The sequence below is a fragment of the Aulonocara stuartgranti genome (genome assembly GCF_965226115.1).
Source record: "Aulonocara stuartgranti genome assembly, chromosome: 23".
NCBI classification, from domain to species: domain Eukaryota; kingdom Metazoa; phylum Chordata; class Actinopteri; order Cichliformes; family Cichlidae; genus Aulonocara; species Aulonocara stuartgranti.
The window spans coordinates 19,839,444-19,866,655 of NC_138958.1; the positions used below are offsets into that span (position 1 = coordinate 19,839,444).

Sequence of the window (27,212 nt, forward strand, 5' to 3'; positions counted from 1 at the left end):
CTTTTCAAAAAAGGTTCCGGTATAAAGGGGGCGGAGCCGTCGGTAGCTGTAGTGTAAACAGTTAACCGTTAGCCTCTGTAGCTAACATTTTGGAAAAAATTGGGCTTACAGTGAGTGGGTTTGCACGCGGAATGGGTATGTGCTTACTACTCTGTTCTCTTATCGGTTATTTTGGTGCTCTTTAAAAATAAATCAGGATTTTTGTCTCTTTTGATAATTACCGAGCTATAGCCAGCTAGCACCAACTTGTGCGCATGCACCCATACTAACCAAACTCTATGCAAAAAATTTGCTTTTTAAATATGTTCTTAGTTTTTGAAACGTTAATCTTTATTGATTAGCCTCTACCAGCTGATAATAAGTCGATTGTAGCTACATTTTAATTCGGCGTATTTGTAACGCATCAAGCGTGGATTGCTTATGATAAAAGTCGTATATATCACTGATAGCAGATGGCTGCTTGTATTTTAACGGTATTTAAACTGTTAATTAGCAGCAGTTTGGCTGTCATGTAAGTCACTAATCCCTGTATTGCCAACAGTGCATTCACAATAGTAGAATAAGCTGTAATTCACCAACACACCAATCATTTAACGATCACTAATGTGACTAAAGGTAAACATGACACTCCAAGGTCTAAATAAAGCTATATTATATCAAACTGTGCCGATTTAAAACTATATATTGTAATTATTTAGATGTATTTAGTGCGGTTTTATTAAATGCATTCAGTCGATCATAAGCATTGACTTTTAAAATGCTGAGACTTTTTTTTTAAACAGAGTTTGGTAGCTTCTTTTGTCAGGCAAACTCCCAAGTTACATTTTTCAAACTTCTGAATTCTCTGGTTTAATCAGAAGATCTTCAACATCCTGAAATATTTCCACCTCATTTGTTTACTGATAACAGTTTGTCTGTTTATAAATTGTAATAATTATCAATATGATTAGGGTGTGGCCAAATTGGCACACCTTAATGAGCCTTTTTTTTTTAAAATTTTATATGGGCACATCTCTAATTTACCTCCCCTGACAAACTAAAGTATGTTACATTCTGAGTTTCCTACATATTGTTACAGTTGCATTAAGTAAATGGTAAATGACCTGTATTTATATAGCGCTTTACTAGTCCCTAAGGACCCCAAAGCGCTTTACATATCCAGTCATCCACCCATTCACACACACATTAAGTCACTGTAAGTAAGAATAACATTAGAGTCCTGGTTGGTGTGGGTGCAGCAGCTCCTGACACTGACCCAGATAAGTGATGCTTCCTGCTCTGACATGTCAACCTGTCCTCTCCGGCAGCTTCCCTCCTCTCCCTCTCCTCCCTGCGTCTCCTCGTCCCGCCTCTCCGCCTGCTAACAGCGGCGATGTGGCAGGTCGCACGGCACGAAATGGTGAGGCATTATGGGATGCTGGAGGACTTTGTTTCCCTGGTGACTGAGGCCGTCCCGCAACTGCTGACGGACAGACAGAGGTGTCTGCTGCTGCTGGCTCTGAGGGCAAAGGTTGGTGTTTTGCAAGGAGAGAATGTAACACCTGAATTTGAAGGTTTCATGCACTATCCAATAGTTCCCTTTTCCCACCTGTTTTTAACACATTATGTTGGCTGGATAAGGAATAACAACTTTAAGTGTTAATTAAATCTTTACCACACCTGGTGTAAATGATGTGATGTATATGTCATGCATACTGTACAACATCTGAGAGAGGAGCCTATAATCTGTGTGCCTGGGTATTAGTATAATAGCAACAAAGATACTGATGCAATTTTCATCTCCAAGTGACCTTCGATATTAAAAATAAATAAAGCTTCTGAACAAGTGATGAAATATAGTAAGTGTCGGAAGTCTTTATCAAGATGGTTGCATACTGGCTAGACTTTACTTAAAGGTTCCTCTTGTGCTGCAGAGTGCCTGTTCTGTAGTAGAAAACCCCCAAAGTCCCCAGAATGGTTTTATATTAACATTGATAATTCCTAGTTTCCACAGTGTTTAGAGGACGAAACAGTTACAGGAACTCAGGAAAGTTCATGCACAAGTGTTAGATAAGCAATGTAAATGTAATAAATAGGGAGGGGGGGGGGGGGGTTCTCCGTGGTGTTCCTCAGGGTTCTGTTCTTGGTTCATTTGAATTTCATTTGAGTTATTTTATAGTTAGGTATATCAACAAATGTTAAAATCTAAACTTTAAACAAAATAGAGTGTGTTACTTTTCCTTTTTAACATTGAAGGGACATGTCAGATTATGTTGTTGTTTGTTGTTGTTTTTTTTCTTTAGGTCACGTTGTCAGAACCAAAATCAGCTGCCATCCATTCCCACCTAGACAGGATCCACTCTGAGGCAACGGTGAGACCACAAGTAATTCAGACTATGACTGTGTCTAAAAATTATTTTTATTCAAACTGTTTCCTGTGATTTCAGTAAAGGATTCAACATGAAAAGTCACTTAACTGGAAGCAATTGATTAAATCCTTTATTTCATGACAAAATCAAAAGAAAACCATGTTAATAGTGAGTGTGTGTCTACAGCTCTTCAGCTTGTTAAATGTTTGAGCAGCACTAAATCGGGACCTTTCTCAAAAAAAATAATGACTTGAAATTCTCTCATTTAATACCAAAAGCATCTCTTTGCTCTCTGTGCTGCTCTGGCCTGAAGCCTGTTAACCCAGCTACTGAAGCCCAGGAGAGAGAGCAGGGAGATTACTGGACAGGCTTACAGGATCTGTGTCACTTCACTGCACCCCAGCTCTTTATTGATTAATGGTGTAATCAATCTGATAAATGTTGGAAACCAACACCAGCCCTGTGTGTTTTATTTTGGCTTTTAAAAAAAATCAAATCAAATCTAATTAACAATATAATATTTTATAACAAATGTTTAAGATGGAACATCCTGCACCTTTATCAGTGCACTAAAATGTATTTAAATATATATTTTAAATAACTGAAAATGCCTCATATCAGTATTTATTTTACATTTTTTTAAACATTAATTGTAATATTAAATTACAAACAGTTTAAGCTAATAATTTTTTTTAATATGTTAAAAAGCAGTGAATCATTAATGCAGCACATTTCAATATTTCCTCCTTTAAATGAATTGCTATGACGTTTTCGTGCTTTCAGTCGTCCATATCTAAACTTTGATTGTACAATTGGTCTTCATGACATCAACCATGTCGTTGTTCTCCATTATCAGTTGAACTTCTGCTGCCTTTCATGCAGTCATGTGAGAAAATTAGGACACCCCATTAAATAATCTGCTCTTTATTAAGTAATGTTCATATAACAATGTCCAATCATGTTTTCCTGTATTACTGGAAAAGAAAGTGACTTAGTTGCAATTAAACAACAACAACAACAAAAAATTACACATTTAAAAAACAAATGTGAACAAAAATGTGTATTTTAATGGAGGACAAAGTTAGGACACCCTACCCCCTAATAACTAGTGTTGCCCCGTTTGGCTGATATAACTTCAGTGAGACGCCTTTTACCAGTCTCTGACATCGATCAAAAGCAAGTTTGGTTCACTCCTCAATGCAGAATTCTTTCAGCTGTGAGATGTTTGGGGGTTTTCTGGCATGTACAGTCTGTTTTAAGTCACCCCACGTGACATGCAACGTCATGTCGCAGTGTCCAGTTCCGCTTCAGCTTTAATGTTTTTTTACAGATGGTTTCACATGTTCTTCAAGCACCCTCTGATACACACAATTCATGATGGATTCTATGATGGTGAGCTGGCCAGGTGCTGCTGCAGCAAAGCATCCCCAAACTACAATACTGCCACCTCCATGCTTCACAGTTGGTATGACGTTCTTTTCTTGGAAGACTGTGTTTGGTTTATGCCAAACATGTCTACTGTTCTGGTGTCTAAATGATTCAGTTTTAGACCCATCTGTCCAAAGAATATTATTCCAGAAGTCATGGTCTTTGTCTACATTCACTCTGGCAAACTTCAGTCTGCCCTTAATGTTTCTCTTAGTGAGCAAAGGTTTCCTCCTTGCACACTTCCCATGAAAGTCAAACTTGTGTAGTCTCTTTCTGATAGTAGAGTCATCCACTTTCACGTTGACAGTAGCCAGAGCCTGCTGTAGTTCCTATGATGACATTTTTGGGATTTTTGATGACTTCTTTGGGCGTCTGCTCCGCGGGTGAATATGCTTGGACGGCCAGACCTGGGCATGGTGGCAGTTGTTTTGAATATCCTCCACTTGTAAACAATTTTCCAGATGGTGGAATGGCTGATGTCAAATTCTTTTGAGATCTTTTTGAATCCCTTACCAGACTCATAAGCGGACACAATTTTCTTTCTGAGGGCATCAGACGGCTCTTAGATCTCACCATGGTGCTCACTTCAACACTTCAACAGTCAGGAGACCACCAAACTAAATCTGAGGTTTAAATAGGCAAGGCTCCTTTAAAATGATGGTTAAAGATTTACTGATCATGTGCACCTGACGTGATACACCTGTGTGTGATTTTAACCATTTTAAGTGGGATAACGGGTGGGGTGTCCTAATTTATTCCACACCAGAAATTGTTTTTTAAATTACATTTCACATAAAGTTTTAAAAAGGCTTTTCTTATTTTTAATTGTTTAGTTATATTATTTGGATCCCTCAGTATCATTAAAATTCATATTAAATCTCCATATTTCCAAATATATTTTAAAATATACAGGCTTTCATAGGGTGTCCTAATTTTCTCACATGACTGTATTAGCATTACCATAAGAAAACGTATGGTAATGCATACCATATACCGAGACATTATTTTAGGAAAAAATATTTAATGGTTTCTTCCTGTGCTCATTTGGCCAAGAATTAACAGCTAGAATCAACAATGGAAACGAGTCTTAGAAAATGACAAGAAATAAGCAGAAAAATTATTATTAGAAAAATTATTAAGCAGAAAAATTCTTGGAGACTAATAAAAACTAGCATCATTAATGATACGACCACCCATAAAATTATAACTAGAAAAATAATAGTAACTATTGGCTGATGTCCTCAGTTGTTGCTGAAAATAAAAGTTTCTTTTTGTGTCTCGTCTGTTCTCTCAGCAGCTGGATGAAGACGTAAGCGAATGCTGGTCTGCTTTGTTGATGCTCACCGACAAATTGATAAAGAGTCCAGACAATTCTCAACGCCTCCTACAGGTCAGAGCTGCCACCTTGAATTATCAGCTTCACACAAAGCTTCATCATTCAATCCGTCCATCGTTCACCTCTGTGCTTGTCTTCCAGGAGGTGTTTGACCAGAGGTTTGACTCCGCCCTCCAGTCCCTCATATCTGACTTCCTGTCCAGGATCGAGCAGCTCTTTCCTGTTCCCGACTTCAAACAGGTGATCAGTAAAACCTTGAACAGTCAATCTAGTAATTCTGCTGTATTTCATTTTCATTTATGTGGCCATTCATCCATCTCAGGCTGCCTCCTGGTTCGATGCTGCCCCCTCTGGGCTGGAGGACTGTCTGCAGAAGGCGGACAAGGATGATCTGAGGGAGCTGCTGACCAATCAGACCTGTTTACAGGGACAGTCACTGGTGACAGGTAAATAAGTAATCAAGAACTAATCAAATTAAATGAGAATCGGACTCAGTTTTGCTGATCTTTAATGTTTTGGCGGGGGGTTATTTCTTAGTGGGTTGTGATACAGAGGAGACCCTCCTGTCTGTGTGGTCCCACCCCCTTTTCACTAAACTGATCAATCCCAACCCTCCTCCACCTGAAACGGAGATCCAATCAGATGTGCTACCTGAGGTTAGTAGCCCCTTGCAGCTGGATGTGGAGCTGGTGAAGGTGGAGGTGGTGGTGATAACAGAGGACGAGCAGGAAGAGATCGAGGAGACTGTGATTGGGTCAGAGCTGGAGGCGTCCAATGAGAGCTCGGCAGCAGTCGGCAATGAATGTGTAGTCACACCTGTGGTTGTGGAGGTGGACAGGTGAGACCTTTTTTTGTTTGTTTGTTTTTTAAATAATCCTGGATCCCTCAGAGTCCTCAGAGCTTGAAAATATAACCAGCTTTTGCTTGTCAGGTTGAGGGACTCATGTGGAGACATTGTCAACCAATCAGAAGACACAGGTAACACACACACACACACACACACACACACGCGCGTAGATATAAGCTGTGTCCCAATTCCTAGGCCACATCCTTTGGCAGCCACATTTGTAGGCCGTTTACATCACAGCCAGACTTGAAAGTTGGGTCGGGTGTATCATTCATAGCCCAACCTATCCCAGAATTCATAGCGCGGCCCAGCCAATTCCCATTTCCAACAATGGCGGCAGCTACTTAGTTTTAATATGACTCTTTCTGGGTTAGAAAATAAACTTTTAAGGTATTTTCAGGTGAGAATGTAGCTGTGTAAACTTCAAATATTTGCTTGGTTTATCGAGACATCACATATTTGCAAATATGCTCCGACGTTTTCTGAGACGTCTGTTATCCACCAACTCGATAGCTGACCGGGAGGTCAAGGCTCACTAGAGCCGGTGAGAACAGTGGACTCCGGCACATTGTTTCTAGACCCTGCACGGTCTTTCGCTACTCAGGTTAAACATGATATATAAGTTATTAAATAACTTTAAAAAGTTATTGTTTGGCTTTTTTCAGTATTTTATTTGTTCCTGAGTAAATCGGTTTGGCTGACATTAGTTATAGTTTTCACACAGCTGAATAAATGTCAAACAGAAAACTGATTAAACAGAAGCGTGAGATGGTCGAGAATGTACTCTAATGTCCTGTTATAATTTAGATAGCAAGGAGTTTATTGAACTCCACTGAGAAAGCTGGTGACGCAAATCTGAAGGCTAGACCGTCCTATTTCACAGGACCCGGCCCACGTAGACCACGAAGGCCGGGTCCTTCAAAGGATGCGGCCTAAGAATTGTGACAAAGCTATAGAAACTGAACTAGTCATTAAAGCTTCCTGTCTTTCTTCAATCAGATCTCTCCTGCTCAGAGGTCACAGCTAATGCTCTGCACAGCATTTCCCACAATTCCCAGCGTGTGGCTCACAAGTGTCCTCAGTGTGGCAAATGTTTCATCTACCGCTCACAGGTACTGTGTCAGTGTCTCAGTGTGGCATGACAGTAACTATATGGTCACTTTTTTGTCTGTTTGAGCAAAAAAAGTATCTTAAAATAAATCAATAAGACCACACATAAAAATGAAAACACATTTATTTTAAATTTAAAAAAATATATATATATACATCATATATACATCACTCCCTTAGATGTTTGTCTGACTGTCTGCAGGTGATCCGACACCTACGCACTAACAGGTCCTGCGGTTCGGCCTTAACGACATCCGTGCTCGAACAGACTCAACCTGGCGGCGCTGACAAAGAGCCCTGCCTCCCTCAGAATAGGCCCCCTCCCCGACCCGTCAGGTCTCTGTCCTGCTTCCAGTGCAACGCCATGTTCAAGACCAAAGCCGAGCTGCTGTCGCACCAGCGCACACACCGGGCCCGCCCCATCTACCACTGCGTCCAGTGCGACAAGGAGTTCCACCATCTATCCAGCCTGACCAATCACAAGCAGACACACCTGGACAAGGGAGGTTTCACCTGCAGCCGGTGTAACAAGGTGTTCGAGTCGGCCAAGGACAGGGACGCCCATCGGCTGCAGCACCGGCTGCCCGACCTCACCTGCACGATGTGTGACCAGACGTTCAGCTCACAGACGCGGCTGCTGCGACACCTGCAGACGCACTCGGTGGAGGGGGCGAAGCTCCGCTACAACTGCCGCTTCTGTGACCAGACCTTCTCAGGTAGACCACTGAAAGCGGTGAACCCCACTAACTCAGAGCACTTTCCACAGGCTCATTGACCTCTGCAGCTTAGCAGCAGATCTGGTTTTAAAAGCTCAGCGAGGCGGCTGTGTGTGTTTGACTCACTCGGTGAGCAGCAAACAGCAGGTTCACATCAAGTTCATCTGAGTCAGCCCTCTGTTAAAGATGTTTCTGGGAAAAAGGATGACGGTGGAACAAAACATTGCTGTTGAGCTGCTGCTCTAAAACAGTCAAGAGTCTGATGCTTTCATTATTTTCCTTTATAATTATTTTCCATTTCAGAGCTACAACACAATGTTAAAAAACGAAAAGCCTGCTCATCAACAACCGTCATCATCTGAAAATTTATTTTCCAAGAAAGAATAATTATTTTTCATCCTATTAACCCTGAAGCGACAAAAATACTTGGCGAAATAATCGAGCGCTATACTTTGTATTTTTTTACTTTTCCTCACACCTGCTCAGGTTTTGCAGTCACATGATTGTTAACCATGTACTGTTAACCTGCCCGCTGTTTTCTTCCCTCCCCCTGGTAACCACCGTGTGCTAGGGAAAAAACATGAAAACCATCTCAAAGAGGTATTACACAGCGAGTCGTCAGTGTTTTGGTCACTAGCACTTTGCTGCCAGCTGCTGTAAAACAAACACGTGAACAGAGCCTATAGAGAATTTGTAGAGCTCATCTTGGGAAAGTAAAACATTTTCAGATCATAATTCACATTGTAAAAGCAGCTGCAGGATTTAGGAAAGGGTTTCATTACATCCAGTGTGGTGGCAGCTCTCGATGCACATCTGATTTTTACGCAAAAAGGAAACAACACAAGCTTAATGAACGAAATGGCATTTATACTCACTGTCATTTTATTAGATACACCTTATCAGTCCTGCGTCCAGTCCTTGTTTCTTATTTCTGTGTTGCGCAGATTGAACAGAGGTGATGAAAACATTCCTTGGAGATCCTGATCCATACTGACTCACATCCATGATGTGAGTCTCCTTTTCCCAGAGGAGGTTAAACATGTGTTTAAATGTTTGTGTCTCCAGGGGTGACCCAGCTTCGTATCCACCAGCGCACACACACCTTCCGCACGTACCAGTGCGACCTGTGCAGCAAGACGTACGGCTCGCTCACCGGCCTGCAGTCCCACCGGGCGACCCACACCGCTGAGAGCCGCTTCCTGTGCTCGCAGTGCGGCAAGCGCTTCAAGACCCGCGATGGCCTGGAGGGCCACCTGAGGACACACACTGGTGAGCGGCCCTACCGCTGCCCCTACTGCTCCAAAGACTTCACCGCACTCGCTGGCCTCAACGTGCACGTGCGGCGGCACACCGGGGAGCGGCCGTACGTGTGCACGGTGTGCGGTAAAGGCTGGCCGTCCGGCGGTGACCTGCAGAAACACATGAGGACGCACACGGGCGAGCGGCCCTATGTCTGCCAGGACTGTGGGAAGGCCTTCTCCATTTCCTGTCACCTGACTGAACACCGGAGGATACACACAGGTAAGACAGGAAGCTGGTCACATGATCACGGTACACAAAGATATGCTGTCGTAACTCCAGATGCTTTTGTACCGGTTCTGAACCCGAGCGCCTCTCGGTCTGTTTTCCAGGAGAGAAGCCGTTCTCGTGTCCGGAGTGCGGGAAATGTTTACGGAGGAAGTTTGACCTGAAGAAACACATGTTGTCCCACAGCAACATCCGTCCCTACGCCTGCACCTTCTGCACCAAGAGCTACACCCGAAAAACTCACCTGAACAGACACCTGCTCACACACCAGACTGCCGACAGCGAGGTGGTGGTGGTGCAGGTGGTCGAGGAACCCTGAGGATGTGCTTAAATCAGAACTGTGCGCGTTGTACGAGTTTCATGCGTTCATTCCTGCAGTGAGTGAATCGATCGCAGATTCCCGAGTCTGAGTCGACTTGTGGTGATGCAGTTTGAGGTGGGAGCAGGTGATCTGCGTGGATCTGATTTACAGGCAAAACTAACAGCTGGAAACAACAGAAAGCAGTTCTGCAACTTCAGCTGATGAAGCGAGTTTGATCATTCATTCACGAATCAAAGAAACTTTATTTTGAATGTTTATTAATATTTTATTTGTATTTTTTTAATACTTAAAACATATTTTACTGATGTGTTTTTATTGACATGCTCTCATTTACGTTTTTCTTACATTCAAACATTTTTATTTTACTATAAATGGAAAAAATCTTCAAATGTATGAAAAATGTAAATGACAACACAATCGACTGCTCACCTGAATACACAAGGTCAAAAATCAATCAAGTTGAAAACACATAAGTATTATTTCATAAAAGTATTAATTAATTATTAAAAAACAGTAATTAGGTAATCATGCTCAAGATTTATAGAAATAATAATAAATAAATACTAATTAATAACAATGAGCATAATAAATATTTTACATGACATTTATTTTTAATATTTTGTGAATGACATGAAATATAAAAGTAAATGTTTCACTCTTAAGTCTCGACTAAGTTAGCAAAAATGTCAGTAATGTATAAATAAATAATGGAGTATAAATTTTTTTAATGTTTAAAAAGGTAAATATAAAACATGGAACATAGTAAATTTTTAACATTGCAGGTAAAAACTTGATTCATTCAAATTCAGTATTGATAAAGTAAATTTCTGGTCTCTCATTTTGTATTGAAACTAAATTTCACTCAGTTTCCAGCTGTTGGTCAAAAAACGTCAGATTTTTCTAAAGTTTTACAAAGAAAATTCAAATATTTGCCGCTCAGTTCACAGCTGCATCACCGCAAGCTTTACTGATGAGCAGCGGAGCTGAATACGCTGTCCTGTTAGTGGAGTAAGTCCAGGGTCCGTTGCTTCAGGTGCTGTTGGTAGTAAATATAATGAATGACTGTTTTCTTGTACAGTGACACGTTACATTACTACATCACTAATCTGTTAGTTTCACATTGGTGGGAAGCGCTTACACTAATAGGATAATAAAAGGCCATTTTTTTCATGATTTTGACTTAAAAAGATGTTAAATTCTTATTTTTGGTGATCTTAAACGTGAACATTGCAGACCCTGAGGTCGACTGGAGCACGTTAATGTTTACTCTGCTGTTAAACAAAGTGTTTAATCAATTTGTGTCACTGACTCTGTTTACATGTACAAAAATTGTTCCAGCCTTTGTCCTTAATCTGAAATATACACCAAACTACAAACCTCTTTGTTTGTCTATCTGTAGTTGGTATTATTATGTGGTATAACAAGATCAACCCAAACAAGTTTTTAAAGTTTTCAGCTGTCTGAACTCAGCCTTCATTTATCAGTCCTCCAACAGTCTTCTTGGTAAGTTCAGTTTTTCATATTTATACAAAAAAATCATCTGTTCTGTATTGTGCCATAACTAGTTGAGCACAGCAAGGAACGGGGCTCCACCTTGTGGCACTTTTCAGCAATTGTGCTCTACTTTGTTAAATTATAAAGAATGGAGATAACTAAATCGGGGAAATTAAACAACCAAAATCTTGTCTTCTCACCCAAAACACTTAGCCTCTAAGGCAGGAATACACACACACAATCTGAAACACCAAATCTGAGTCTAAATAACAGAGCATCTTCAATGGGTCCCTTATCCTGCCAACAGATTTTAACTACCATCTTGGACTGCAGCTTGCGATGCAGGTCCGTGAAGAGCTTCTCCACCTCTGTCAGGCTCTGATCTTCAACTGCATTCCCAGATGTTGGAGTTTTAGTCCATCCAGCTGCAGACTAAGGAGAGCTTTTGGCCTTTATTTGGCAAATGTTGGAAGGAAACACAAGCTTATCACTCTACCTCTTAAGAGTTCGTTAATAGTTAATAGCCCACTGGTGCTCAGGAAAAGTTGAGGTCATCTCTGGGCTTAGATTTGGTGGTTAGTTTGTATCACTGCTGTAACTGCAATGCTTTAAACTGAACTTTGGTTAACAGATCTAGAGTAGCACTGCTGGAGAAACTTGTTGAAGTCAAAGAGATCATGAAAATAGCTCAACAGATGAAGATGATTCAGGAGTAAACAAACATAATGAGAACATTTTAGAGCCTCTGTCATGTATGAATAAACAGTAAAGGGGTGTACAGTGCAGCTATAACCTCTGTTTATGTTAACAATCTGTTGACTGGTTGCTACAAACCTCTGGAAAAATTCCCAGAGAACTCCTAAGACCACGTTGGCTTTTTGGTTATTAAATGGTCAGAATGGGAAATTCATAGAGTTGTGCTCAGTTTACACAGCATCATTGCCTTAATAAATTACAGTATATGTAGACCTGTTCAATTTACATTTATAGTCAACACATTAAGATCCATTTTGAGCAGGGAAATCCTGCCCAACCTGAAAATTATCAACACATCCCACATGTGTTGTCTGTGTAGTAAATCCTGGTTTAGGATATGTTGTTTATCAGAATAGTAATGGACTATGAGGCCATGCCTGCCACTGTAGTGACTGCTGCTGTTTGTGCTATCTTGTTTGTATCTGAGCGCGAACTTTGACCTCCTTCTGCCGGTTTGATTTTCTATCTTTGTTCATATAAAAGCTGCTCTGATGGCACTTTAACTCTCTGACTCTTATTGCTGCAAACCAAGGCTTGAATAACACCAGAGGCCAGGGTACAATACGTCGACAATCTTTATTGGGGCCATGTTGCTTAACAGGCTTGAATGTGAAGTGATTGACGTCGATGGTTTGTGTCTACTCATCATCGCTTCCTCGCATCTTTTCGATAACTTTGCCTATCCACTTGGTCATCCTGAACAGGTGAGTGTAGAAGCCGTACTTCCCGTCGCGATCGCAGCCCTCGCTCCATGACACGATGCCGATCTGATACCAGCGGTTCTCTGCCGGGTACTGCACAGGAAGACAGTTTCAAAATAAGACTCATTGTTTGCAAAGGCAGCTATTCTAAATTCTCAGATTGAACCTTTTGTAAATGGTAGAAAAGTCTTTTCAGAGCTGAAAGAACGAAAAACTCTATAAATATTTTAACTCCTTTTTCAGTTTTTAAGCAAAAATGCCAAATAACACTTAACTGTGAGTATGTATTGCTTTATATTGTAAGAAAATAAATGAAGATTTAGGCTGCCAGTTAGGCATATCTGAAGATTACGTAGTTATTCAACTTCTTGTTACTATCCCCCCTGTCTAGAGTTTGCAAAAAACCCTGCTTTTTAATATGTTATATTGTTGTTATGAGAAGAATCTTCAAATCTGTCTTTAAGTTTTAAACTCAACTTTGGGCATTAAAATTGATGAAGTTTTGGGCCGATGTTGACGAAACGGTTTGGGAACCCTATGTTTAAAGATCCTGCCAGAAAAAAGGCCATTCCAAAGAAAAACACAAGTATGTTTCATATGGGACTAAACAGCTGTGTAGGTTTAAGAAATTTGCCCAATAAACCTCACTAACTGGGAATCCTCACTAGTGAATAGTGAGTTTCAGTTCCTACCTTTTGGGTGAAGGTTTCTGGTGCCAAAGGGTATTTGGTAGGTGACCTGAACGTGAACTGCATAACGTTACTGAAACAATGCCAGAGAGAATGTCGGCCGTCATCGAAGCTAAAGGCAATCCAGTGAAATACTGGTGTATGATTGTGCAGTGTATATGTTTTAACACTATGTTAAAGTGCTGTGTGGCACTTTTCAAAACCTAGTGATTTTAAAGACCACAAAAATAATTTATAATCAACTACATGAAAGAATACGGAGTTAAAGCGATAAATAAAATCACATAAATCCTGAACAAACTGTGTGAATCAAATCATCATTGGTGTCCCAGAGAACACACATTTTCCCCTAGAAACCTTTGACATGGAGTTAAACTGGTCTCTAGGCCTGTGTGACTCTGAATTTAGTTGGAGAAAGCATGGCTGTATGACTTTGGCACAATCGAAGCATTGGTAATTCCTAATAAAAACATTTTGCATTTTCAGTAATTTTATATATTTGGGTTGTGGTAAAACATATTAAAGCCATAAAATACTGTTAAAATACTGTTAATGTCCAGATAGATTTTCAGGAAATGTTTAACATTTTTAACGTGTCAGGAACAAAAGTCTAATTACATTGTTCTTCTTGATGATTGAGAATGCATCAAGACGAGGAGTCAAGGAGGCCATTTACGTGAAAAGGGAAAGAGGGGGCCTAAGGGTACATCTTTCACCATCGTGATTGCAGCCATTCCCCAACTCTCTGTGAATGGTACTCATGGCCATTGATCAGTGGGTTTTGGTCAGTGGTTGTTGATCAATGGTCATAAGAATTTGCATAATTAAGATTAAGGAACTGACCTCCCAGCCCATTGTTCCTTCAGTGGGCTGGTTTCAGTCATTATGCAAATGTACTGTTTATAAGTTTGGGGAAAGCTGCAGTCAGCTGAGACTGAAGAAGTCACTTAGATGAGTGACGAAACGTTTCTCCCACAAAACGCTACATCCAGATGAACAGAATCAACTTTTTGGATAATTACACTGTTGTTCAACTTATAAACAAGAAAGCATTAATTTTGGATAAACAAGAAAGCATTAATTTTGGATAAACAAGAAAGCATTAATTTTGGATATAAATGTTAATTTGATTATATATGTAACAGTTAACACACTGTGTACATATTTTATTACTATGCGTTAATTAAAACAATGTCCTGAATTTTTAGCAGATTAAATTAATGTATATGTGTGATATTTACATTAAATGTTACAAAGCACTGAACAGAACATATGAAAATCTGTTTAAGTGTTAATATACTGTGTTTTACTGTGCTACTGTATCCTTCTGCAACTGTCTTACACTGCCTTCACTTCTGTGTGTTCTCGTGCCGTCGGTCTTATAATTTATTTAACAAATATTTTATTAAACAGCTGCTTGAGATATAAACCAGATGTTATCTAATGATAAGAAATGGTAAAGAGGAGACTTAATCTATCATTTGTTCTTCTTTCATTGTGATTCTCACCTTCATCACAAAAGGTCCGCCGCTGTCTCCCTCACAGGCGTCTCCACGATGGTTATCGTCTGGTTTATAACCTGAAACAACCAGAGACTGTAATTATAGAGAAACTATGACACCTTCAGGAGATGCAGGATCATCCTGAGAGAAACAGCCAAATTCCATTCAGTGCAGCCAATGAGATGGCAGCATCACTCAGCACACCAGGGGTTTATTCAGGATCAAACAGTTGGACCAAAAATAAGCCAAAGATAAAATATAAACAAGCATTTTCTTGAACAAATGTGGAAAATCTTTTGTTTTGTTTTACCAGCACAGAACATGTTGTCTGTGATCTTGACTGAAGTGGAGCTGCGGCAGATGTTCTGGTCCACTATCGGTAGGTGGATTTGCTGAAGGACTGATGTTAAATTTCTCACTGCAGGGTTCCAGCTTTTCTTCAGGCTCCCCCACCCGGTAACTCGGCCCTTAAAGCCTTCAGACATCAGACTGCCGGAAAAAATACCAGTCAGATATATCACAAGGTATAAACCTCACTGAACCAAAGTGTCTCTGACCACAGTTCTTAATAGCACCCTCTACTGGCGCAGTCTTTGCATTACTTTAGACTTTCCAAGAAGACAGAAGGAATCTGTGGGATCTGAAGAATCTTTTAACCCCCTGCAGGATAACTGGAGAAAGGAAAATCGATATCTATGGAGAAATAGCTATGTGACCAAGTTTGAGGACCTGACTTGATTTAATCAAATTGTTGTTTACTGAGGACTTTAAGCAAAGTCCTTGGCACAATAATAAACTGTGTTGATACCTCCCCGATTAATATTTCTAGCAGTATTCAACACCATATGAACAAAATAATCTCTCCAGCAAGCTCTATGTCGGACCCAGAGTCTCCCCCACATAAAAACGCTCCAGATCACTTGACAGAACTGGAAATTCAATTCTCCATTCAAGACACATTTTCACTTGTTTCCTTTCATTTGGTGGGAAATATAATTAAAGAATTTGGTCTGAACTTGTCAACTTTTAATTGGTTGCAAATGTTTGTCTTACAACTTGGCGACGGGCTTGCTGGGCAGGCAGATAGGATGGATCTTATCAGTGAACGTGACCGGCCTTCTCATGTGCAGCAGAGCGATGTCACAGTTCAGGTTTTCCTTCCAGTTGTACTTGGGGTGGACAATGATTTCATCAATTACCACAACCTTCTCAATGCCACGCTCAAACCTAGAAAAAAATGACATAATTCCAACAGGCCTTCAAATGAAACTAATGATAATTAAGACAGACACGCCTTTTTACATGGTGCTTCTGTGTTTTCCCAGGCGGCCCAGTATATCGCTGACAGTGAAGTTCTTGTTCCAGGGTGGGTAAAGGATGCAGTGAGCTGCAGTGAGGATCCACTGATCACTGATCAGACTGGCTCCACACAAAAACTCCTGTGGGCTACGCCTGTACAGCATCACCTGCCTGCAAACAACAAAATTATTTATTAAGTTAGAAATATAAGTTGAGTCAAAAACAGTTTGTATCTTAATGGTTCTTTTATTTATTTCTGATTGGCAGGATCCCACAACCTTTTTTCTTTTATTTATTAATTGTAGTGAGTCAATTTTTCTTTCTTGGTGTGTTTTCTAAGGACATTGTCAAGATTTAAAAGCTATTGATGTTTCTTCTTTTCGGTATATTCTTGGCAAAGGAGAATCTTCATTGGATGTTTGCTCTTACAGTTCTAATGGGCAGAGTGAGGCCTGTAGATTCTGTTGGATCTACAGTGTAAAAAACTTTCGTGGGAAGAACAAATGTGTCAGGATTGCACCATTTGTGAGGGGAAGAATGTAATCACAGATATATTCCTGCAAACAGAACATTTCTTTGGCCTCAATATTTAACTGCTCACTGTGGAATGTATACATATTACTAATTTGTCACTTACCACTGTTTAGATTCCTCCATCAGCTGACACAGAGGTCACCCAAATGAGTATGGTTGTGGCGTATGGCTATGCATAATAACTGGAAGACCTGGTCCACCCTTTGCATCATAACCTGGGCCGGCAGCATGACTTTCAAATCTGTCTCAGCTTTTTTACAACAAAGAAAAGATACCGAAAACCTTCCCTGTTTCATACTTTTATTTATTTGCTTGATGTTACTTACTGTAAGTCTTTGAATCAGCGAAGCCTGCAAGCACAGACCTAACAGAGCCCTTCACTTTTTCTATTTCCTTGCTACCTCAGCTCTTTCTTTTGGGTATTTTATTTACCTTTGAAGCTACTTGATTTTCAAATTCCAATTTTATTTGTCACGCTCACAATCATACACAGTACAACATGTAGTGAAATGCTTATTGTTATGCAATGCCTATAGTAAAGAAATTTGCAAAATTTACAAATTTTATGTTTTAGTAGTTTACAGTAAAAAAAATTACACTTTGAAAAATGTACATAAAAAGAGGCAATAAGAGTTCCATAAAAAAGATCTAACAGATTTAAAGAATAAATTAAGAATTTAACCTAACAGGTAAAGAGTAAACTAAGAGTTAAAGGTAAATTATAAGATAAAAAAAGTAGAATGTACAAATAGACAATTTAAAAAAGAAAGTATAAGAATCGTGCAAATAAACAGAGTGTCTGCGGCGATTTGATGTATAAGAGCCCAGACTACCCCTGGTTCAGGGCCCAAATAGACTGGGGGAAGAAGCTCCTCCTCATTCTTTCTGTTTTGACCTTAAAGGATTGACCTCAACAGTGAGAAAAGTTCATTGTTGGGATCGGAGAGGTCTATCATGATCTTTCTGGCTTTGGTCTTGCAACGTTTAGTGTAGACAGACAGCAGGTCAGGAAGCTCAGAGCAAATGATGAGGATGATGATGAAAAAGCTTTATTTATCACTTGCTTTTGGCTGAGCGCACCACTCTTTCAAGATCTTGTCTGTCCTGCTTGGTGCTGTTCCCATACCAGGTGCAGATGTTTCCCATCAGGATGCTCTTGATGGTGCAGGAGTAGAAGTTAAGCACCCTCAGCAGCAGATGGAAGTTTCTAAGTCTTCTGGGGAAGAAGAGATGCTGGCGAGCTTTCTTGAACAGGGTGTTGATGTGACATGACCATGACAGGTCCTAAGTGATGCAGACACCCAGGTACCGGAAGCTGTCCACTCTCTCCACTGGCGCATCACTGATGATCAGGGGCTCGTAATTCCTTGCCTGCTTTGTACTGAAGTCCATAATCAGCTCCTTAGTCTTGCTGAGGTTAAGCAGGAGGTTGTTCTCCTGATACCACTTCTCCAGGTCCATAATCTCCTCCAGGTAGGCCTTCTCGATATTGTCAGAGATCAGGCCCAACACAACAGTGTCATCTGCAAACTTGACAATGGAGGTGGTATCTGATGTGGCTACACGGTCGTAAGTATACAGTGAGTACAGCAGGTGGCTTAAAACACAGCCTTAAGGCACGTACTGAATGAGATGTAGGGAGAGACTTGTTTTCCCATCCTCACTGATTTGGTCTGTCTGTAAGGAATTTGAGGATCCACTGGCACAGTGATGAGCTGAGTCCTAGATCCTTCAACTTGGTGAAAAGCTTTAAGGGAATTATTGTCTTGAATGCAGAACTGTAGTCCATGAACAGCATCCTAACATAATTCCCTCTGCCAGTGTCCAGGTGACTCAGGGATGTGTGAAGCAGGTGTGATATGGCATTGTCTGTGGAAGATTAGTCTGGTATGCAAACTTAAGTGGGTCAATGGTGGCAGAAAGTGAAGAAGTGATGTGGTCTCTTACCAGTCCCTCAAAACACTTCATCACTGTTGATATCAGTGCTACTGTGGCTGTGCGATATGACCGAAATCTCATATCCCGATATAAGACATCTATCGTCCCGATAACAATATAAATTACAGAAATGTCACATTTTCTGTAGATTCTGTGAATCTCGGACAGCTCGATTTGCGTGAATTGTTTCCAGCTGGGCGTCATTTACCTGGAGTCGAGTGTTTTAACCGATGTAAGAAACTTTACATTTTTAGACATAAGTTGTAACAGCCGCCGTTTACTTTGTAAGTATTTATTACACAGCGTGCTGTGGAGAAAAGCCTGTTCTAACATTTGAGTCTAAGGTTTATTTTTTAGCACCTGACGGCTCTTTTTGCTTCTCATCCATAAAAGCATACTTGATTCAGTTTATTTTGAAAAGCCTCAACAGGATCTTGAGCTTTATTGTGAAAGGTTTATGTAGAAAATAAACAAGCGGACATGCGTTGATTTTACCGTCGTTGTTGCTAATGACAACACATAAAAACAGGCGCTTGTCTGTCCGTAGTGTGGTTATATTAAATATAAGAGAAAGAGAGAACTTTAAGGAATGTAATATAGCCACTACAGTGACCATCCAAACTATGAAAAAATATTGCTGTAAACAGTTTATTTTGCGACACCACGAAACAAACGATAAATGAAACAATAGATGTTTTTATATCGTCATCTGATATATATTGTTATATTGATGTGATGGCATGCCACACATGGTAAGCTCCACACCTCACCACCAGTTGATTCACGTTAGTTTAATTTACAGTCACTACTTTAATATATTCTACTTATTGTTCAATATTGTTTCTTTATTAAATGTATTTATTTTTCAATCACACCTTCCAATGTTTATATGGCGTGCACACATATTAACCTTGCAAGGTCAAAGTTCTGTTTTATGTTATATTAATACATCTTTCTTTGTTTGAGTTACCTGGAGTTTGGCTTCTCCTCCTGTCTGGTAAAAGGTGTGGCAAAGGGCTGGGAGACAGCCTAATTGGATAGCACCACATGCTTCATTGCCTGGGGGGTGTTTCATGTTTGTTTAATTGTTTTGTATTAGTTGGTTATATGGCAGCCATCTTGTTTTCCCCCGTGTGTGTCATTTGGTTTAGCTAAGTCAGTATTTAAGTTTCCCCATGTGTCATTTCAGCATATGTTTGTTTGAGGTTTTTGTTAATTATTATCTTGAGTTTAGTCTATTGAGTTGACCTCTTTTATTGGTCTGCCTGTTTAAGTTTTGGCTTTGTTAAATATATTTTCATATTTTTGGGTCAATAAAACCCCTTTTTTGAATTAAAACCACCTGTGTCCTTTATGCTTTACTGCTTGGTCCTTGACAATCGAACAGCCCTAAGTGCTACTGGACGATAATCATTGTGGCAAGCGGGCTGTTGTTTCATAAAAACAGGAACAACGATGGACTGTTTGAAGTACATGGGAACCACTGCTTGGGCCAGGGAGAGGTTTAAGATCACTGTAAACACCGGTACTAGCTGGTCAGTGCAGGCTTTCAGGACCCAACCAGGGATTGCATCTTCTCCTGCTGCTGTTCACTCTCCTGAACAGCGTTGAAAGCATTGTTCCTTACTGGTCCTCTCTGCACACATGCAGCCATTTGTTGTGTTATTTGCTGCAGCATTAAAGCGAATATAAAATGTGTTCAGCTTATCAGCCAGTGAAGCGTCAGCATTCATCACTGTCATTCAGCTGTCTGTTTATAGTCTGTTATTTTCTGCAGTCCCTTCCATTGGCTCCTAGAGTCGCACTGTTGTAGCTGTGACTCTAGTTTTTCCCCGTAGCTCCGCTTTGCCTTTGCAACCACGCATGCGCACATTGTAAACAGCCTTGTATTGGTCCACATTACTGGAGATGCGACCCGCTTTGTAGGCAGTGGTGTGCGATCTCAGAGCGTCGTGGATGTTTTTATCCACCCACGGCTTCATACACTAGTTTCCTGATATATCCCACAACCACTTACGTAAACATGTTGATGCCATCAGAGCTGCACCAAAACATGTTCCAGTCTGCGTCATCCAGTGCATCCATCCAGCGTGCAATCTCTCTCCTGATTGGTGCTTCCTGCTTTAGTCTTTGTAAACAGACACGAGGAAGATGATGGTGTGGTCCACTTTTCCAAATGCCGGCAGAGACTGTGCTTTGTAGCAGTCTTTGAATGGATTGGTCTAATGTCCTTGTGCCCCTGGTGGGGAAGGGGATGTGCTGGTGAAGGTTATGAAATGTGCATTTGAGATTTACTCTGTTAATAGCTCCCATAACAATGAGAGCAGTATCCTAGTGAAGTGTTTGTTTTTGTGTGAGAGCCTCATGTAGTTCACATAAGTCTGAGTCCGAGTCTGAGTCCGTGTGTGACAGAATATAAACAGTGCAGGCAATGACCGCAGTGAATTCCTGAGGAAGATAGAAAGGGTGACATTTAACGATCAAAAGTTCCAGATTGGGTGAGCAAGAGCTTGTGAGTGGAAAAATGCTTGTGCAGTCGCACCATCTCTTTTCTTCCTCGGTGCCATTGTTCTGTTCATTTCTTTTCTTCGGTAGACCGAGAAAGTATCGCTAGGTTCAGCAATGTCTCGGTGACAGTGTTGGGAAGGTTCGTTTTAAAATGTATTCCACTACAGATTACAGAATACATGCCCCAAAATGTATTTTGTAACATATTCCGTTACGTTACTCAATGACAGTAACGTATTCTGAATACTTTGGATTACCTATTATATTATCGTGCTTTTTACAACTAAATGAATGTACTATTGCTGCGTGTGAATTATTACTTTTACTGAAGGTTCCTCGCCATACCAATACCGACAAGATTTTTAAATCTTAATATAAAATGAGTAACAGTAGCGTGGGCATTCGGTAAGGCTGCACATTTTGCAGTGATCTCATATAGAAAACTATTCTGCACGTATATAAAACAGGTCCCCGGCTCTGAACCGTAGTAAAGGGACCTCTGGCTAATGCGTTGGGTTGGTGTCGGGCTCATAGCCAAAAACTAGCTTTACTTTGTTGTGTGGGTCAACTTTGCTAGCGAGAGACAGAGAAAGGCGTCGAAAGGCTGCTCCAACGGAACTTATTGTTTCGGAGAAAAACACGAAAAAAGTGTACAGTCGAGTCTTAATAGCTTACTTACAACTGGGCTCGTCAGGCACTTTTTTTGGCTGCAGTGGTTATTATTATATTTGCATGGTTCCAGCTCCCGTTTCTGCTCGATGACAGCTCGTACTTTTCCTTTTTCTCCCTCCCTCGCTCACAGACACATAACGTGTATAGCAGTCCATTCTCCCTGCAGCACAGACTAAACTGTCCATGAGGCTACATTCTTTAGAGCTATGCCTGTAACACTCTGCCTATTGCCTTCATATTAAATCATTTTTGTGAATATCTTTTTAAAATATTTATTCACGTCATTATGTGGGCTGCAAGTAGAGGTGACATGGGCCGCGAGATTGAGACACAGGCATTAGAATAGAGAGGGCATAGCCGAACATATGAAACAGGAAAATACCGCCGTGTAATCCCTTTATTTCAGCAAAGTAACTGTATTCTAAATACCACCTTTTTTAAACGGTAACTGTAACGGAATACAGTTACTCATATTTTGTATTTTAAATATGTAAAGGCAGTACATGTATTCCATTATTCCCCAACACTACTCGGTGAAGCAGAGGATGATGCAGTCCCGAACAGAGATGGGCAGTAACGCGTTACTTGTAACGCGTTACTGTAATCCGATTACTTTTTTCGAGTAACGAGTAAAGTAAGGGATTACTATGGCAAAAACGGTAATTAGATTACCGTTACTTTCCCGTAGGAACGCTGCGTTACTGCGTTACTAAAACCGTGATTTTTTTTGCAAGAATGTCTCATGACAGTGACGTAAGCAAGTGCGACGTTTGTGACAACAGCTGTGTGCAGATCAACAATAGATCATATATCGAGTGCGGGAGAGAGTATGAGCGTGCAGGGTTTAAAGCATGGAAGTACTGACCTTACTTTAAGTTTGATTCCATAAAAAGTGACAAAAACATTAGCGTCCATTGTGCGTGGGAAGAAAACTTCTTTTTACAGCGAAAAAAACCCCCTAAACTTCCAAGCAAGCACCGAGTGCGCAACGACGTAATGGGAAATTCACAGAGCTGCCATATCCTTCCACTGACCGCTGCGGCTCACCTGCACCAGGGTAAACCTCCGCCTACCCTGCTCCTGCTTTACAGGTGAAAATAGAGCAAAAGGACCGCTAGTCTTTGACTTTATTTATTTTCTGCTGTGTTTTACTTGCATCTATTTGAAAGACTGAGTGTAAACACAAAAAAAAATAAAAAATTTATGTGCTGGAATGTGCAGAAAATAGGTTTTGTCACGGCGAGTGAGAGGAGCCGTGTGGAGGAGGAAAAGGAGGATCCACACGCAGGCAGTCGTGAAGGTGTAAAAGGTGATTTATTGAACACAAAAGGAGAGGCAAACGGCAACACGGAGAACTAAACTAAACTGGGAAACAACTAAAACTACAAAGCACAAACCTGAATGAGAATGAGCAGAGGAGAATGATGATGGACAGCAGGGAGAACACACGGGTGAGACATGGTAGATACACAGACGGACCAGCAACTACAATAACGGAGGACATGACTTAAATACACCCAGAGAACACAGGGGAATTACACACAGGTGGTGGACACAGCTGGGAATGATCAACAAGACGAGACAGAGGTAAAACTGAACACACTCACATGAGACCCAGACCTTCACAATAAAACAGGAAATGAGAACACCACACCAAGACGCAGACCTGACACTGAGAGACAGACAGAATGACACATGGAACCTGAACTAAACTAAACGTGAGATACAACAGAGAACAAATCCTTAAACATGAAACTCAAATAATAAACATCATAATCATCATCATAAACACAACAAGAGAACAGGAAAACAATCCCTGATGCAACTAAAACCAAAACATAATAACCTCAAACATGGAATAACAAAAACATAAAACTCCACATACTGGGTCCAACGGACCCAGACCCGTGACAGGTTTAAATATTAAACAAATTTCTTCCAGTCAGTGAATGTTGCATATAATTACATTTTTGCTTGATGCATGAAGTTAAAAGATTAAAACTAATAAAACAAGTTTTAAAAAGGGACTTTTCCATTTGATTACATTTTGTATGATGGATTATGTAGAAAAAGTAGAATTGGGCTGAGAGATCTATCGCTTTATCACCTATTCAGGTTGTAAATCGTGTTTTTAAAAAGTAACTAAGTAACTAAGTAATTAATTACTTTTGAAAATAAGTAATCAGTAAAGTAACGGGATTACTTTTTTGGGGAAGTAATCAGTAATTAGTTACTGATTACTTTTTTCAAGTAACTTGACCAACACTGGTCCCGAATGTCTCTCTGAAACTTGACTCTGGCCCTGAGGTCATCACCCTTGTTCTTGATGGACTGAAGATTGGCTAGCAGTATACTGGGCATGGATACACTGTGTGTGTGTGAGCCCCTAGCATATGTTACTGTTTTTATGTTTTAGGTGCTATAGCACTGCAGTCTCCTGAATTTTGGGATAAATTAAGTATATCTTATGTTACTTTGATAATCTCCTGATGGGAGTCTGATCTGTTTTGACAGACATCCAGAACAATTTTGTCAATCATCCTTAAAGTCATGTTTATCTAGTGTCATTACCATGGAGCCGAGGCCACTTCAGCGTCATCATCCTGAATGATACGACACCATCTGCTGAAAAGCATGCATGCTTCGTTTGCATCTGTTTTGTTCTTCTTTTCAAACAGGGGACGCTGTCCACAATCTACAGCACAAGAAGTAAATAAAAACTTTGATAGATAGTCAAACACAACAAAACTATTAACAGGCTAGATGGATCACCTGCTTCTTGAATTGTTCTCTTTCAGCTTTTTGGGGTACAGGGATTACCTGATGCTTGCTGTCACTGCCCATTAAGTGCACTCACCATCCTCTCCTTGTCCAAACGTGCGAGGACTGAAAAGGTTTTTCCTGGCCTGACCTAAGACGGAGCGCTCCCTGCCTTCGGTCACAGTTGTTTGCTCAGGCCCTAATAGTGGGGCATCTGCAGGAAACAGGTGGCCAATTGGAAAGGTAAGGGGCAGGTAAACAGGTGGATTTATTTAATAGTGGATTGTAGGTTTGTACTCTACCACATAGCTGCAGATCACAGTAGTCCATTGTTATATTTCTAGCAATCCTGACATAGCACCAGGGGCCCTCATAGTCACCGTCAGGATTTCGGCACTTGTTGGTCTGCAGCTGAACTTCAGGGATGAACTCTTTGTCCCGACTGAGGGTTTTTACCTCCGGTAATGACCATGGCAGGCAGGTGTGACCTCCTATGGTAACACTTAGGTCCCCATTATATTCTATACCATAATTGGGCAAGCACAGTATAGGTTTGTGTGGTTTCGTGGCCACAGTGGGTGGGACAAAGTCTTCACCTTCAACAAAAATAAATAAATAAATAAAAAAGACAGATCAGCTGGCACAACAAGGAGTGGATACTGCAGAGAAATTTAATCCTAGATTGTATATGAGCCCTGAAACACTCCAGGATGTCAGAAGAGTTCAGCAATGATGTGGAAACCAAAGACTGTGGAAGAAATTCAGTGACTTGTGAGCAGCTCATTTTAGGTGTTGACATGGCTTTCCAACATTACTAGCACAAGAGTTTCAACTAGCCTAAAATGGTGCAAGAATATTAATTATTATCATTTGTGACACAGGACCCCGTGAACATACATATGCACGCACTGGCGTCAGGTTGGATTAACAGTCCTTTTTATTTGTGGCAATGCAACAACCATGGCGCCAACTCCTCCGCAGCCCCTATCAGCTGCTCCAGCACCACAGTGTGCCGATCCGCCTGGTTGGATTAACAAGGGTAGATTAACAATCATTTTATTTGTGGCAATGCAACTGCGGTTTTTAGCCTTGATCAGCTCAGGACGCAGACACTCCTTGCTTGTTGCCACACACTCCTCTCCTGCCTGACTGTCACTATCAAAAAGAGCAGACACACAGTCAATTAACCTGCGAGGTACACCTGTTCTTCCCGCCTCTGTGCCGCCTTACGAGCTCACTGAAACCAGAAACCATCGCACCTCCTTTTTGGTCTTGGAGCACGGGCATGATGTTATCGCCGCTGTCTTCTCTACCTGAGGGCGCATCTGCTGGCCCCCCAAATGGTACCCCAGATACTGTACCTCCCTCCGTCCAACCGCACACTTCTTCGGGTTGGCCGTGAGCCCCGCCTGCCTCAGGGACTCCAGGAGTGCGGCCACCCGCTGCACATGCTCCGCCCAGGTGTCACTATAGATGATAACATCATCCAGGAAGGCGTCAGAATATTCAGTGTGTGGCCGCAATACCCGGTCAATGAGGCACTAGAATGTGGCCAGGGCTCTGAACAAGCCAAACGGATTGGTACAACCCACGAATTGGTACAAACCGTACAAAGTGAAGAAGGCAGTTTTTTTCCCCAGGACAGACACGTGAATCTGCCAGTTCTTAAGTTTCTCCAGTGCCAGTGTGAAAAATTGGGCAATGCCCAACAAAGAGTTCGTCGACCCGGGGCATTGGATGCACATCAAACCGTGACACTTCATTCAACTTAAAATAGTCGACACAGATCCGTATTCACCCATTTTTCTTAACCACTTAAGAACTATGGGGTTATACCACCCACTGTGAGACTCCTCCTATTACTCCCAGCTTTAGCATCTCAGAAAATTCCTCCTGCACTAATTTTTTTTTTTGTTGCGGCAGCCTGTAGGGCCGTGAACACACCATCACGCCAGGCTGTGTTTCAAAATGGTGCTCTATGAGAGAAGTACGGCCGGGGAGGGGGGAGAACACATTGGCAAAGCACCATTGCAACACAGCAACATCCGCTCTCTGGGCCTGTGCAAGATGGTCGTCACAATGGACGGAGGCAGGGATGGTGGATTTTGGCACCTCCTGCCCCAACTCATCTTTCTCCTTCACCAGGCTCTCCAAAGAAGTGGTTTCACCCGTGATTGTGCCCACCCCTAAGATCCTATATGTATGTGTAATGAGAGTGTGAATAATGTGAATGTCTAAGTTGTGGGATAAAATTGAGGCAGAGGCAGCCAGAAGGGGACAGAGGGGGGGGTAGCCTCCTCTGCGCCCTGGTGACATACCCCTACTCCAAGGCCCTGCATGTGTGGGTGGTTGTGGTGGAGCGGGAAGAGGGAGGCAGCTGGAGATGGGGAGGGAAGGAAGGGAGGGGCAGGTAACCCCTCCCTGGGGCCAGCTCCCCCGCTGACCCCAGTAGGCACTCCCACACTCCGCGACCCGCCAGGGAAAGGGGGCCCAGGCCCATCCAGACCGGGGCCCAGTGCAGCAGCGCCTCCCGGCCCCACAGAGCCCGGGACAGTTCACCCAACCCCACCACAGAGAAAACTGCACCCACCCCACCATCCACTCATCTTCCAGACTACATAAGACAGTAAACGCCCAGGCTGAGATCTTCCTCCACCTCTCCTGTATCTCCCCCTCCTGCAGAGAGAGTCCCTGAAGAGAGGAAAGCTCCTGCAGATGTGACCAT

The 27,212-nt window shown here is 41.5% G+C and overlaps 2 protein-coding genes across 4 annotated transcripts in view; one reads left to right on the plus strand and one right to left on the minus strand.

Annotated features, from left to right (window-relative positions):
- The first annotated feature begins 6 nt into the window (after positions 1 to 6).
- LOC309699957 (uncharacterized protein) lies at positions 7 to 11,014 on the plus strand. Of its 3 annotated transcripts, none has more exons than XM_082523243.1 (12): positions 7 to 135; positions 1,308 to 1,510; positions 2,283 to 2,351; positions 5,074 to 5,166; positions 5,254 to 5,352; positions 5,435 to 5,558; positions 5,650 to 5,950; positions 6,044 to 6,090; positions 6,959 to 7,071; positions 7,272 to 7,785; positions 8,851 to 9,306; positions 9,417 to 11,014. In XM_082523243.1, exons 1-12 carry the CDS (start codon positions 132 to 134, stop codon positions 9,629 to 9,631), a joined length of 2,238 nt encoding a protein of 745 aa, XP_082379369.1. In that variant the 5' UTR covers positions 7 to 131; the 3' UTR covers positions 9,632 to 11,014. The 3 variants fall into 3 exon arrangements, with proteins under 3 accessions (XP_082379369.1, XP_082379368.1, XP_082379370.1); XM_082523242.1 differs by having other exon boundaries at positions 8 to 135; positions 5,071 to 5,166; XM_082523244.1 differs by lacking the exons at positions 7 to 135; positions 1,308 to 1,510; positions 2,283 to 2,351 and adding an exon at positions 3,727 to 3,813 and having other exon boundaries at positions 5,071 to 5,166.
- Positions 11,015 to 12,522: 1,508 nt separating this feature from the next.
- Positions 12,523 to 27,212, minus strand: part of LOC309701245 (prothrombin-like) — a gene marked incomplete at both ends in the record, with an annotated part of 31,677 nt that continues 16,987 nt past the window's right edge. Inside the window, 8 exons of the mRNA XM_082525339.1 lie at positions 12,523 to 12,678; positions 14,783 to 14,853; positions 15,087 to 15,265; positions 15,830 to 16,003; positions 16,079 to 16,246; positions 24,299 to 24,422; positions 24,585 to 24,701; positions 24,790 to 25,083. Coding sequence (XP_082381465.1) covers positions 12,523 to 12,678; positions 14,783 to 14,853; positions 15,087 to 15,265; positions 15,830 to 16,003; positions 16,079 to 16,246; positions 24,299 to 24,422; positions 24,585 to 24,701; positions 24,790 to 25,083 — 1,283 coding nt within the window. The remainder of the gene's footprint in view (positions 12,679 to 14,782; positions 14,854 to 15,086; positions 15,266 to 15,829; positions 16,004 to 16,078; positions 16,247 to 24,298; positions 24,423 to 24,584; positions 24,702 to 24,789; positions 25,084 to 27,212) is intronic.

What these genes read in the sequence shown, in the direction of transcription:
- LOC309699957 (XM_082523242.1), top strand. An exon ending in ATTCTCAACGCCTCCTACAG is followed by an intron (nt 5,167 to 5,253) that starts GTCAGAGCTGCC and finishes CTTGTCTTCCAG; the next exon opens with GAGGTGTTTGACCAGAGGTT. An exon ending in GTTTCATCTACCGCTCACAG is followed by an intron (nt 7,072 to 7,271) that starts GTACTGTGTCAG and finishes GACTGTCTGCAG; the next exon opens with GTGATCCGACACCTACGCAC.